This window comes from Bubalus kerabau, chromosome 8, assembly GCF_029407905.1.
Source record: "Bubalus kerabau isolate K-KA32 ecotype Philippines breed swamp buffalo chromosome 8, PCC_UOA_SB_1v2, whole genome shotgun sequence".
NCBI classification, from domain to species: Eukaryota; Metazoa; Chordata; class Mammalia; order Artiodactyla; family Bovidae; genus Bubalus; species Bubalus kerabau.
This window is the reverse complement of record NC_073631.1, coordinates 10,330,984-10,345,944: the sequence shown is the minus strand read 5'-3', so window position 1 is coordinate 10,345,944 and position 14,961 is coordinate 10,330,984. Positions and strand designations below refer to the sequence as shown.

General features: G+C 45.0%; 1 protein-coding gene across 1 annotated transcript in view; it reads left to right on the top strand.

Annotated features, from left to right (window-relative positions):
* The window catches only part of ABCA13 (ATP binding cassette subfamily A member 13), a 409,559-nt gene that overhangs the window by 189,314 nt on the left and 205,284 nt on the right, over positions 1 to 14,961 (top strand). Inside the window, exon 44 of the mRNA XM_055589635.1 lies at positions 921 to 1,008. Coding sequence (XP_055445610.1) covers positions 921 to 1,008 — 88 coding nt within the window. The remainder of the gene's footprint in view (positions 1 to 920; positions 1,009 to 14,961) is intronic.

Here is a 14,961-nt window from a genome sequence, read left to right as displayed (position 1 = left end):
CCTCGAGGTTTTGGCAGAATTCAGGGAGGCCCAGCCCAGGCGCTGAACATAGAGCCCACGGGTTGTGGTCCTGCCTTCAGGCTATGGGTATGTCTGCCCCCTGCGCTCTGTGCCGCCACTGAGGAGCAGGGAGCTGGGCTGATGGAGGGGACCCCAGCGTAGGTCTGGTGCAGTTCAGTGTGACTGGGACTTGCGTGGGAGGTCTGGGGGTCCCTCGGGCTGGCCATGCGGCCGGTGGCAACAGACTGCAGCCTGGGGTCCCTCGCCCTGGATGGGGCATCCCTGGGGCCTCCACCCCATCTCGTGGGAGTGTCCCTTCTCCTGCTGGGCTCTTTCACCTGCCAGCCTCCTCTCTCAGCCTCCCCTGGGTCCCCCTTCTCCCTGATTTCTGACCACACCCAGCTCACCCCCATCTCTTTCCTCTCTCCTCCGTGGAGACCTTCAGCTTGTTAGGAACCTGCCCAGAATTTAATTTATTTCTATTTTCCTTTATATAATTTGCATTTATTTATTTATTTTTGGCCAAAGGGCACGTGGGACCTTAATTCCCCAGTGGGGACTGAACCTGTGCTCCCTTCAGTGGAAGTTCAGATTCCTAACCGCTGGATGCTGAGGGAATTCCCTTGCCCAGAATTCTAAATTAGGTTTGAAATCTCATTGCATATATATATGTGTGTGTGTGTATATAAAAGAATCAGGAGTTACCCAATTAACGCTATTTATCTCAAGCAGTATCCATTTCCCCCATAACCGTTATCTTTATGGCTACATAATTTCTAACATCAAGCAGTCCCACGGTGCAGTTTCTCACTTCTGCCCTTTGGGCACTTAAATCGTGTGCAGTGTTTCCATACTGTCAATAAGATAAGGCAGAGCTCGGTGAACAGGGTGTGGGGGGCGTTCTGCTGTCCTCGCCTTAGAGTCAGAAGTGTGATTTCTGGGACAAAGATATGAGCCTTCAGACCTGTAATCATGCACCTGTTTGTAAGCCCAGCGTTTTTGCCCCTGGTAACCCCTTCCCTAGTCCCCGAGTCGTCCCCTGTCCCACTGGGGAGGAGGGAGTGTGAGGTCCGGGGAGTGAGCGGGTCTTGTGTTGTACCTGCTGTCAGGGGAAGCTGGTCTTCCATCCTAGGCTGGAACTCCACGTTTCTCATTCCTAAAGGAGACAAATCTTCCCTAACTTTCACACGCAGTTTTCGTCTGGATCGAGTAATATAATAATACTGAGTACAGGTTACAAATAGCAAGGAAACACACAAAGGTGAAGACTTACCAGTATTACTTTTCCTGCTGCTGTTTCCAGAGTACCTGTGCAGTGATTTATTCTGAAATTAAAGGTTTCTTTATATTTTTAATGTCATGATCAGTGTTTCATCATAGCATGACTTCTAAAAATGGTTTTTATGCTGTATTCCTTAAATATTCCTTTCTGTTTAGTATCTGCCTTTCTTCTCCAAAATATTTTTACTTTACCCATCCATGTTCTTTTTGAACACTTCTTTGATTTTGTTGAGCTATAGTCGATGTAAAATGTTGTGTTAGTTTCTAGTGTACAACAAAAGTCATTCAGTTATATGTATATGTATATATATATATCAGATTATTTTCCATTATAGTTTATCACAAGATATTGAATATGGTTCCTTTCGGGCATTTTAAAATCTTCCTTCTCTTTACTCTCTTTTTTTAAAAAAATATTATTTAAATTGCATGCAGTAAAATGCACTCTTAAGCACTGTGGCAATTGCAGAGGGTCATGGGACCACTGGACCCACCACACTGGACACACAGAGGTCTCCGTTCTCACTGCTTCTCAAAGGAGTCATTCAGCCACAAACCTCTCCTCCCTGTAAACTGCCTTTTCTCTTCCAGGGTCCCCTCCCCCCACCTCACATCCTGTTCAGTTCAGTTCAGTTCAGTCACTCAGTCGTGTCCGACTCTTTGCGACCCCATGAATTGCAGCACGCCAGGCCTCCCTGTCCATCACCAACTCCCGGAGTTCATGCAAACTCATGTCCATTGAGTTGGTGACGCCATCCAGCCATCTCATCCTCTGTTGTCCCCTTTTCCTCCTGCCCCCAATCCCTCCCAGCATCAGAGTCTTTTCCAATGAGTCAGCTCTTTGCATGAGGTGGCCAAAGTACTGGAGTTTCAGCATTAGCATCATTCCTTCCAAAGAACACCCAGGGCTGATCTCCTTTAAAATGGACTGGTCGGATCTCCTTGCAGTCCAAGGCACTCTCAAGAGTCTTCTCCAACACCACAGTTCAAAAGCATCAATTCTTCGGCACTCAGCTTTCTTCACAGTCCAACTCTCACATCCATACATGACCACAGGCAAAACCATAGCCTTGACTAGACGGACCTTTGTTGGTAAAGTAATGTCTCTGGTTTTGAATATGCTATCTAGGTTGGTCATTAGTTTCCTTCCAAGGAGTAAGCGTTTTTTAATTTCATGGCTGCAGTCACCATCTGCAGTGATTTTGGAACCCCCAAAAATAAAGTCTGCCACTGTTTCCACTGTTTCCCCATCTATTTCCCTTGAAGCGATGGGACCAGATGCCATGATCTTCGTTTTCTGAATGTTGAGCTTTAAGCCAACTTTTTCACTCTCCTCTTTCACTTTCATCAAGAGGCTTTTTAGTTCCTCTTCATTTTCTGCCATGAGGGTGGTGTCATCTGCATATCTGCTGCTGCTGCTAAGTCGCTTCAGTCGTGTCCGACTCTGTGCGACCCCATAGACGGCAGCCCACCAGGCTCCCCGTCCCTGGGATTCTCCAGGCAAGAACACTGGAGTGGGTTGCCATTTCCTTCTCCAGTGCATGAAAGTGAAAAGTGAAAGTGAAGTCGCTCGGTCGTGTCCAACTCTTAGCGACCCCATGGACTGCAGCCTCCCAGGCTCCTCTGTCCATGGGCGAAGTTATTTATATTTCTCCGGGCAATCTTGACTCCAGCTTGTGCTTCTTCCAGCCCAGCGTTTCTTATGATGTACTCTGCATATAAGTTAAATAAGCAGGGTGACAATATACAGCCTTGACGTACTCTTTTTCCTATTTGGAACCAGTCTGTTTTTCCATGTCCAGTTCTAACTGTTGCTTCCTGACCTGCATATACGTTTCTCAAGAACTTCCAGATGTTCAAGCTGGTTTTAGAAAAGGCAGAGGAACCAGAGATCAAATTGCCAACATCTGCTGGATCATCGAAAAAGCAAGAGAGTTCCAGAAAAACATCTATTTCTGCTTTATTGCCTATGCCAAAGCCTTTGACTGTGTGGATCACATCCTGTTAATCATCCCCAAACAAGCCCAATGAGGAGTCACAGAACCAACTACTCAATTACTTTGAAAGTCTCATCTGCTCCTCCAGTTTCTTGCAGTAATTTCCACCTGCTACGTTTAGTGCATGCTTTGTGTGTAATAGGTACTAAATAAATATTGATTGATACAGTCTCATCTCTCTTCTCTCTCTCACACACACACAGATACTAAAAAAGAAGGTATCTGTTGTTAGGGGCAGCCAACATTTTATATATCTCAGATAGGAGATTTAATGAAATATAATTTTATAGTATATTTGGATCTATTTGAGAAAGCTTTTGTAAATGGAAAAAAGATTAAGCACCTTAAAAAAAATTCTTTTGTTTGGTATTGTCTATAAAATACCCATCTCCACCAATTTTGTGTCTTTACACTTGGCGAGTATTGACTTTGCGTCTTGAGTCTGTGATCGATTACGGTTAGCGGGGCTATAACTGCACCCCAGGACGTTTTCTTTTGTTTGTCTGCATTCTGCCTGACGACCTCCTAGTGGGCGGGGAGGGGCTGCCAGCAGCACGCCTGGCTCTGCAGCTGGAGCCCAGGCGTCGCTTGAGCTGAGATCATGTCCTTGTAAGTCACGGTCCCGAAACAGGCCCCAGGCCAGCGAGACTGGGATGTGGAATTTGATTGTGCTCGTCACTGTCTTTATTTTGGCAATTACATACCCACCCCTCTATCGATGCTTTCAAATAGTGGTGCTGGAGAAGACTCTTGAGAGGCCCTTGGACTGTAAGGAGATCAAACCAGTCAATTCTAAAGGAAATCAAGCCTGAATACTCATTGGAAGGACTGATGCTGAAGCTGAAGCTCCAATACCTTGGCCACCTGATGCGAAGAGCCAACTCATTAGAAAAGATCCTGATGCTGGGAAGGATTGAAAGCAGGAGGAGAAGGGAACAACGGAGGATGAGATGATAGGATGACATCAGAAACTCAATGGGCAAGAGTTTGAGCAAGCTCCGGGAGGGGTTGGTGATGGACAGGGAAGCCTGGCATGCTGCAGTTCATGGGGTCACCAAGAGTCAGACACCACTGAGTGACTGAACATCAACTCCAGTGCAAGGGATAGTGTTTACTGTGTGTAGGGCTGTGGGCCAGGAGAGTGGGGGCCCCAACCTGCAGATAAAGTCTGTTTACAGCCGTCTCTAAGGCTAAGACAGAATCTGCTGACGTAATGCACATAGGGTGAATGTGAGTAGCATCATGTGGAACAGACTTAATTTTTGGAGCCGTTTTAGGTTCACAGCAGTGGAGCAGAAGGTACCAAGGTTTCCCATACATCCTCTACACCGCTGCACCCCTCTCCCTCCCAACAGAGTGTCCCTCCATGATTAGTGTCCTAGGGCAGTTTTAATATACCTGAAGCTTTTAGTATTTTAGGAAGTCAGACTGCCCACGTGAGATGGGCAGTTTCTTTCCACCGAGCCTGCCGAGTTCCTCTAGGAGGGTTTCCTTTGTCTGTCTGTCAAGAGGATCCTGAGTGTCATTCCCTCTGGTGCCTGAGCTTGGGTGCCTTCATCTTACACAGCATTAAGAGGATGAAAAAAATCAAGTCCAGAGTGGGAATAAGGACCTGACATTCATGTTCTAGTTATTTACTTTTACTCTTTGACAACAACTTTCAAGAACAAAGAACCCCCAGGCATTCTTCGCCCATCATGTTTCAGTCATCCCACCCTTGCCCTTAAGAGCAAAAGGATCTGATTCATGAACACGAGTCTCGCTTAGCTCACTGCCCATCTCTGGAGCAGCCATCAAGCAGAAAGAATCCCTGTTTCCTTGACTTAGTGATCTGGATGTTCCTGCAGATGATGGAGCCCTCACTTTGTGGTGCTGTGGTTCCTCCTGTTCACCTTCTGGCTGGAGAGTCACAGGAGGGCCGCCTTGTCTCTTTGCTCCCCACTGCCCGGTGCTGGGGGTCCATCCATCACACTGTGACCAGAACTTTGATCGTCCAGGTCAAACGGTGTCTGCCAGGCATTTCCCCTGGAAGCTGTTTCCTTTTTCCATCATTATTGCTTATTTTTTGAGGATGTGCTTTGAGATTCTTAAAATTCCCATTCTTTCTTAACTCCACTTTGCCCACTGGTTTTAACCCTTTTCCGAGTTCCTTGTTGCTGAGACATCTGCCAAGGGGACAATTTCCTAACCCCAGTGTGGAGTCTACATTTTTAAATTGACATTAACATAAGGAAGCACTGTATCTTCACCCTGTCTGTTGATGTCCATAGTGATGCATGGCTTCCTATTTTGTTCAGTGAGCTACAGTTCACTGTGATAATTATTCACTTGGAATTCACATCAGATTTAGCCAGTGGACCCCACTGGGCCGACCGGTGTCTTCTAACACATCCCCCCATCTTTGAGCTCCAGATCTTATTGTAATTCCCAGGAGCTAGAGTCATTGTCTCTCCCAGGAGCCTGGCCGCTGGATGCCGTCATGGTCAGGAGGGGTCTGCTCCCTCTGATTCCTTCCTGGTGGAGTCTCAGGCTCTGCACTCATTCCAGCTCTCGATATATACTGAGAACCACTTGGAACCTCCAGAGCCAGCGTATCCCTGGAACCCTGGAGCCGGTGATGCCTTTGTGGAAGCAGAGATCGCAGCGATGAGCTTTGAAGACAGAGGAAGGGGCTTCAAGCCAAAGAAACAGGCCACTAGGAGCTGAAAAAGGCAGCAGAGGGCTTCCTTCCTCAGCCCCTGCAGAGGGAACCCAGCCCTGCAACGTCCTGATCTTAGTCCTTGGGTCCATTTTAGATTTCTGACCTTCAGGAGTATAAGGTGGTAGATGTGCGTTGTCATAAGCCCTATGTTTGTGACAATTTGTTATATCAGCAGTTGTGAACTCATTCAAGATCTTTGAAATAATAGAAGTCCTTCTGTGTGCACAGTGTGACCTGGCAGCGGAGAGCCCTGCCCAGAATCCCATGCCTGGAGAGGATTGGCCAGTGACTGTCTTATTCTTTATCATTTAAACCATTTCCATGATTTTATCGTCCATTGTTTTTTTAAAAAATCTCTTTGGGGAAGCTGAAAGACGCAGCTTATGTTACACTGGCCAAAGTTTGGGGATTCTTCCTCTGCTCACGTTCTTCCTGCAGTGATGCTACCATTGTCTTACAGAGGTTGGTCAGTTTTGTGAGTTTCTGCAGCATCCAGGCAGAAGGCGTCTTGCACTGGCTGTCTCCAGGATGCAGTCCATCAAGCTGGCACTTTCAGTGCAGGTCAAGTTTGGGGTCTAACCGTGCTTGATGAGGGTGCAGGCTTAGCCCTGCGGTCTGAGGATTGATGGCCCAGTTGACATTGAGGTGAACTGGGACCATTATGGAAGTTAGATCCTGCAGCTCTTCTCAATTACAAAAACACAAATCCCAGAATGAAGACTCCCCAACACCTGACCTTCTGTTCCTTTAGAGGTGCCATAGGCTTTGTACTAAAATCCATAGTTTTGTTAAATTGTCAATTGTTTTCACACTGTTTAGCGTCCCTGATATTTAATTTGGTTATTTCTTTCTTCTCAGTTTTATCGACATATAACATTGTATCAGTTTAAAGAGCACAACATTATGATTTATGTATATATTGGGAAATGATCGCCATTATAAATTTAGTTATATCCATCACCTTACATAATTGTGTTTTTTTTGTTATGAGAAGTTAAAAAATTATTCTCTCAGCTACTTTCAAATATACAACACAGTATTATTACCTGTAGTCACCCTGCTGTACATTATTGCCCCAGGCTGCTGAGACTAGTCCTTACGACACGAGTTCTGTGTTGTACGGATCTGTCCAGTGGTCTGTGAGCTTCTGAGAGCAGGGCCTCTGCCTTTATTTTGTTTCCTCGTCCCAAGTACACAGGTACACATACACACACACACTGCCTTGCTAGGAAAGGAGAAAGAGAGGGAAACTGATAGAAGAGCAGATGAAGATGATTATCAAGACTCCCTCCTTTGTTTTCAAGGTATGTTTTGTATAATTCACAATTACATTTTAAAACCCAATGAAAATTCCATTAAAATGAGGTACAAAGTAAGCCTTTGCTCAGTGAATGAATCTTGAGTTGCTCTATTTCTACTGTTTCTAATTTCATTCTTGGTAAACGCACAAGGTGAATGCTGGTTTCACTGGGCCTCGGCGCTCTCTTCTTAGGGAGATGACCGTGCTGATCTCATTGGGTCAACTTAGTAATAAAATGATGTGACACGTTGCAGGCATCCAGCTGTCATTATTCCTCCTCCCATCACTCTTGGGCTCAGATATCACGAGCTTCTCAATTGGCTAGCATTGTCTTCCCAGCTTTACATGCAAACACTTTCACTTTTTGCAACAATTCTATTTTTTGTGTCTTATTATTAATACCGTTAATTAGATGAGGCAGTGAAGGTGATACATGGCGCAGCGTTGCTATTCTCTTATTATTAAGCTGTTGTTCCCACTTGTAGTAATTGTGAGGTCTGCAGCTTTTCCTTGGGGTCTTACTGGGAATCAGCAAGAGGTTATCTTACCAATAAAAGCAACCTCATCAGATCGAAAGTAATGACAGCTCATGGCTCATCACTAGTTCGGAGGACTCAGACTCCTCTCAGCAGGAGTCTGCCCAAAATAATTCATCATATGTACTGAGAAGGCAGGTCTCTCCCCCTTGCCAGCTGCTTCTCCCCTGGTGCCCTCTCCCCATCTTCTCCTAGGGGCCACGGGCTCCCAGGAATGCCTAGAGTTGGTCAATATTTCTGTGCTCATTCCCCGAAATAAACTCGGTCAGGATGGAAATGCTGTTTGCAGAGTTCAGAGTCCGGGGGGGGGGTGACTTGAAGTCACAGTGGGAGCCCACCTGGTGGGGAGGCTGCAGCGGGGCCGAGGTCAGGACCCCAGGGCTTTGCAGCAATGGGCAGCAGCGAGGGGGTGTGTGTGTGGTGATGCCGCCAGGGGAAGGCAGCACTGGGCAGTGCCTGGCTCAGTGATGGTCCCCAGGAGAGGCTGAGTGGACTGTGGCTGAGCAATGAGTGAGGAAACCCACTGCCTGCTCCCCAGTCTGTGGCCGTTATGCACTGGGTTACTGTCACTCTGGTCTCAGGATGTGTGAGTCCTCTGTCTGTGGTGCAAGGCTGACCAGACCTTTGCTGGGTGTGGAGCCCCTGCCTCAGAGCCCAGCGCCTCTGCCCTCTCCAGATTGCCTCTCCTCGCACCCTGCAAGGGTTCTCATCAGGGACACCCTCCCTCCTCTGCACGCAGCCCATCCCCTTCCCCCCAGCAGTCACCTACAGACTCCTGTCCTCCCATCTCCCTGTCTCCAGGCACATGCTTTTGCACCTTGCTCATACTGATTTTGGAAAAAACAAAAGACAACAAAAAAAAATTTTTATGGAAATATAGTTGATATTCAGTGTTGTGGTAGTGTTAGGTGTACAGCAAAGTGATTCAGTTATGTGTGTGTAGTAGTGTTAGTCACTCAGTTGTGTCCTACTCTTTGTGATCCTATGGACTGTAACCCACCAGGCTCCCTTGTCCAAGGGACTTTCTGGGCAAGAATACTGGAGTGGGTAGTCATTCCCTTCTCTAGGGGATCTTCCCAATCCAGGGATTGAACCCAGGTCTCCTGCATTGCAGGCAGGTTCTTTACTGTTTGAGCCACCAGGGAAGCTCTGTGTGTGTGTGTGTGTGTGTATACACACACATACACACACATATATATGTATATGTATATATATGTGCTGTGCTGTGCTTAGTTGCTTAGTCATGTCTGACTCTTAGCAACCCCATGGACTGCAGCCCACCAGGCTCTTCTGTCCATAGGGATTCTCCAGGCAAAAATACTGGAGTGGGTTGTCCTCCTCCAGGGGATCTTCCCAACACAGGGATCCAACCGAAGTCGCTTGCATTGCAGGCGGATTCTTTACTGTCTGAGCCACCAGGGAAACCCATGAATATTGGAGTGGGTAGTCTATACATTCTCCAGGGGATCTTCCTGACCCGTGAATCAAACCAGGGTCTCCTGCATTGCAGGCAGATTCTTTAACAGCTGAGCTACCAGGGAAGCCCATATATATATACATATATATGTATGTTTATATGAATATGTATATATTCTTTTCCAGATCCTTTTCCCTTATAGGTTATTACAAGATATTCAGTATAGTTCCCTGTGCTATACAGTAGATCTTTGTTGGTTATCTAGTTCTTTTATAGTAGTGTGTATATAAGTTCATTCCAAACTCCTAGTTTATCCCTCCCTCCTTCCCCGTTGGGTAACCGTAGCTCTGTTTCCTATGTCTGTGAGTCTGTTTCTCTTTTGTAAATAAGGTCATCTGTCTCATATTTTAGATAGAACGTATGAACAATTTTTATGATGTTTTTCTTTTTTTCTGCCTTTCTTCACTTAATATGATCATCTCTGTGTCCATCCATGTTGCTGCAAATGGCATTATTTCATTATTTATTATGGCTGAGAAATATTCCATTGTATATATGTACCACGTTGTCCTTATCCATTTCTCTGCTGATGGACATTTAGGTTGCTTCCATGACCTGGCTACTGTAAAGTGTTGCAGTGAACATGTATCTTTTCAAATTATGTTTTTCTCCAGCTACATGCCTAGGAGTGGGATTGCTGGGTCATGTGGTAGCTCTATTTTTAGTTTTGTAAGGAACCTCCATACTGTTCTTCATAGGGAATGCTCTACATTCCCGCCAACAGTGTAGGAGGGTTCCCTTTTCTCCACACCCTCTGCAGCATTTATTGTTCGTGGACTTTGATGACAGCCACAGCCCTTCGATTTGAACAGTGAGGCAGGGCCTCGGCGTCCAGCACTAACCAATTACTGACTTCAAGCCAGTTTATAGGACAAACCTGTTTAGGTATTAAGAGGTCCCAGAGCCTGTGGAGAAGACTCTGTGGTGGGGATTGTCACACGTGGGCCCATCCACTCTGAATCCGCGGTGTGGGTCACGGGTTTGTGGCCTGATTCTTCCTGAGTTTCTCAGATGCTGGACGGCACTTCACAAACCACAGTTGAATTGGATGCTCTGTGTGATCGGCCCCACCACACCCTGCCCATTCCTTCCTGGCGGCTTGGCCAGGACCAAGGTGCCCTGAGGTTCAGACTGGTTTTACTCACCTTTGTGTCCTGTGGGCAGGACCAGGTGGCCTTAGAGTTCTGTCCCTTAACTGAACGACCAAGTGAAATGTGGTGGCTGTTTGGTGAATATTGTCATAATGACCCAGTTGGGTAATTGAGGCAGAAGAGGTACAATGTGGAAGGGAACATAAAATAACGTGAAGCTCTTTTCCATTTTCAAAAAGGTGTTTCTGCATCTTTTGCAAGATTCCAAGAAGCAACCTGATACTGCCCTGAGCTTGGAGTCGGCACCCCCAGAGCCTGGTCCTGGTCACTGTAAGTCAGGGGACTTCTTTGCATTTCCACTGGGTGGGGGGGCGGGGGTGTGTGAGGTGAGGCCCCCACCCTTACCGCCACCTTGTTTTAATGAAGTAAGTCAAGAAGAGAAAGACCAATACCATATATTAATGTGTATATATGGTATCTGGTACCAACAGTCCTATGTTCAGGGCAGCAATGGTGACTCAGACGTAAAGAACAGACTTTTGGGCTCAGTGGGAGAAGGAGAGGGCGGGATGATTTGGGAGAATAGCATTGGAACATGTGTATTACCGTATGTAAAATCGACAGTCAGTACAAGCTGGATGTATGACGCAGGGCATCAGAAGCCGCTGTCTGTGATAACCTGGACGGATGAGCTGGGAAGGGAGGTGGGAGGAGGGTTCAGGAGAGAGGGTTCACGTGTATGCCTGTGGCTGATTCGTATTGATCTATGGCAAAATCCATCACAATATTGTAAAGTAATTGTCCTCCCATTAAAATAAATAAATTCAAAAAAAGTTGGAGAGGAAGAGATTAAGCACAGTGAGGGGTGTAATTGAATGGAGGCAGAAAGCTTAGTGTTTTTCTTTGACTTGAATCAAACATCTGTGTGTTTGTGGGACAGCTTTACATTTCTTCAGAACTTAATTTATCGTAGAAGCAATGTCTCAGTGTAGAAAATGAGGGTAACAGAATCAGTCCATTTTGTTTTCCCGCCTCACGAACAAGCCAGTCCAGCATCATTCTCAATGGGCACCTTACGTGCAGGGACTGTGCCAGGACGGGTTTACATGCAGAAAAATCCAAATGCGAGTCTTGCTTCCTGGAGCATCTGTCCTCTTGGGACTGAAGTGTGTTCTTAGGTTTCATGTGCAGATCTCCATGCACAGGCGTCGGCCATGGAGCAGAACCCTGGTGTGTGACTGGGCCTCAGTGAAGCCAGTTCCTACCCGATCTGTGGGCAGTGACCCAGAAAGGAGGACAGAGCTGGGCTGAAGAGGCCTGGAGGAGGACAGACCTCAGAGGCTTCCTCAGAGACTCCAGGCACATAGAGGGCAAATAAGGGACCAGAACTAAACGCTTCCAGATGTTGACGACAGACGTTTGGTAGACTGCATTCTCACAGGCGGCGTATGAGTTTCCATCGGCCCTGCTTCCTTTTCAGCTCTTGGTACTGTCAGGTTTAAAAATTATCTATTTTAGGCATCGTAATTGGTTTGTAGGGGTCTCTTATTGTGGTTTTAACTTGCTTTTCCCTAATGATTAATGATGTCGGGTGTATCTTATTCTAACAGCTCTATTGAGATAATAATTTTACACGCCACACAATTTGTCCATTTAACACAGTTCAGCAGCTTATAGTTTATTCACAGAGTTGTGTATCCCTTGCCCCCATCAAGTTCGGAGCAAGTTGCACTACCACAGGAAGAAACCTCTCCTCAGTTTACCTGTCGCCTCCCCTAAGCCCCGTGTGCTCCAGTCATGGGTAAGCTGTACTTTGCCGTCTGTCTCTGCTTGCCTGTCTGCTCTGGACATTCGTACAAGTGGAGCCCATGGCACGTGGGTGTCTGTGTCTGGTGTCCTTTACTCAGCCTGCTGTTTCCCAGGGACCATGTGCTGGTCTGTCAGTGCTTCATCCTTTGGTGGCCAGATCATGTTCATTGTCCAGATGCACCAAAATTGGTTTGCTGTTTCACCAGCTAATGATCTTTCAGGCTGCTTCTAATTTTGGGCTATTACGAAGCTGCTGCTATGAGCATCTGTGTATGAGTTATCTATGGACGTACGTTCTCTCCTGGGCATGCATCTAGGAGTGAGATCACTGGTTAACCATGTGAAGACCTGCCGGACTATGATCTTCCTCCCGTTTCCAGCAACAGGTACCTCACTTCCTCTTGAGCCTCCTCGGTGGCATCTGTAAAGTTCAGGTTTCAGACTGTCTAAAGGAGTTTAAGCTGACTTCACTCAGGATAATAATCTCTAGGTCCATCCATGTTGATGCCAATGGCATTATTTCATTCTTTTTAGCGGTTGAGTAATATTCCATTGTGTGTAAATACCACATCTTCTTTACTATTCATCTGTCAGTGGACATTTAGGTTGTTTCCATGCCTTGGCTACTGGGAATAGGGCTGCAGTGAACACAGGGGTGCATGCAGCTTTTTGAGCTATAGTTCTGTTCAAAATATGCTCAGGAGTGGGATTGGTGGATCATATGGTAGCTCTGTTTTTAGTTTTAAAAGGAACCACTGTACTGTTCTCTGTAGCAGCTGCACCAGTTTACATTCCCATCAGCAGTGTAAGAGGGTTCCCTTTTCAACACAGTCTATACAGTATTTATTATTTGTAGATTTTTTTTTTGATGATGGCCATTCTGTTTACTGTGAGGTGATACCTCATTGTCGTTTTGATTTACATTTCTCCAATAATTAATGATATTTAGCATCTTTCATGCATTGGAGAAGGAAATAGCAACCCACTCCAGTGTTCTTGCCTGGAGAATCCCAGGGATGGGGGAGCCTGTTGGGTTGCAGTCCATAGGGTCACACAGAGTCAGACACGACTGAAGTGACTTAGCAGCAGAAGCAGCAGCATCTTTTCATGTACTCTTGGCCATTTGTATGTCTTCTTTTGGAGAAATGTCTTCTTAGATCTGCCCATTTTTTTGATTGGATTTTTTTTTTTGATATTGAGTTGCACGAGCTGTTTATAAATTTGGGGGACTAATCCCTTGTCACTCACATCTTTTGCAAATATTTTCTCCCATTCTGTGGTTGTTTTTTTTGCTTTTCTTATGGTTTTCTTTGCTGTGCAAAAGCTTTTAAGATTAATTAGGTCCCATTGATTATTTTTGTTTTTATTTCCATTATTCTAGGAGATGCCTTGGAAAAGATATTGCTGCAATTTGTGTCAAAGTGTGTTCTGCCTATGCTTCCTCTAAGAGTTTTATAGTATCCATTTTGAGTTTGTTTTTGTGTATGGTGTTACAGAATGTGCTGCTTTCCTTTTTTACATGTTTTCCCAGTACGATTTATTGAAGATATTGTCTTTCCTCCATTGTATAGTCTTGCCTTCTTGGTCATAGATATGTGACCATAGGTATGTGGGTTTATTTCTCGGTTTGCCGACCTATTCCATTGATCTGTATTTCTGTTTTTGTGCCTGTGCCATACTGTATTGATGACTGCAGCTTTATAGTGTAGTTTGAAGTCAGGGAGCCCAGTTCCTCCAACTCTGTTTATCTTTGTCAAGATTGTTTTGGCTGTTCAGCATCTTTTATGTCTCCATACAGATTTTTAAGATTTTTTGTTTTAGCTCTATGAAAAATGCCATTGGTAGTTTGATAGGAATTGTACTGAATCTGTAAATTGTGTTGGTTAGTATAATCATTTTGATAATGTTCATTATTCCAATCTAAGAACATTGTATATCTTTCCATTTGTTTGTGTTATCTTTGATTTCTTTCATCAGTACCTTGTAGTTTTCTGAGTACAAGTCTTTTGCTTCCTTAGGTAAGTTTATTCATAGGTATTTAATTCTTTTTGAGATAATGGTAATGGGGATTGCTTCCTTGAGTTCTGTTTCTGAATTTTTCTTTTTAGCATCCAAATGCAGCAGAATTCTATGCATTAATTTTGTATCCTGAAACATTACCAGATTCATTGATTAACTCTAGTAGTTTTCTGGTAGTATCCCTAGGATTTTCTATCTATAATATTATGTAATTTGGAGACAGTGACAGTTTTACTTCTTTTCCAATTTGGATTGGAATTTGAATTCCTTTTTTTCCCTTTTGTTCACTGATTGCTATGGCAAGGACTTCCAAAACTGTATTGAATAATAGAGGTGAGAGTGGACATCCTTGTCTTGTTCCTAATCTTAGAAGAAATTCAGTTTTTCACCATTGAGAATAATGTTTGCTCTGAGTTTGTCATATATGGCCTTTATTATGTTGAGGTAAGTTCCCTCATGGTCAACAAAAGAGTCCGAAATGCAGTACTTGGATGCAATCTCAAAAATGACAGAATGATCTCTGTTCATTTTCAAGGCAAACCATTCAATATCATACTAATCCAAGTCTATGCCCCAACCAGTAACTCTGAAGAAGCTGAAGATGAACGGTTCTATGAAGACCTACAAGACCTTTTAGAACTAACACCCCAAAAAGATGTTCTTTTCATTGTAGGGGACTGGAATGCAAAAGTAGGAAGTCAAGAAACACCTGGGGTAACAGGCAAATTTGGCCTTGGAATACGGAATGAA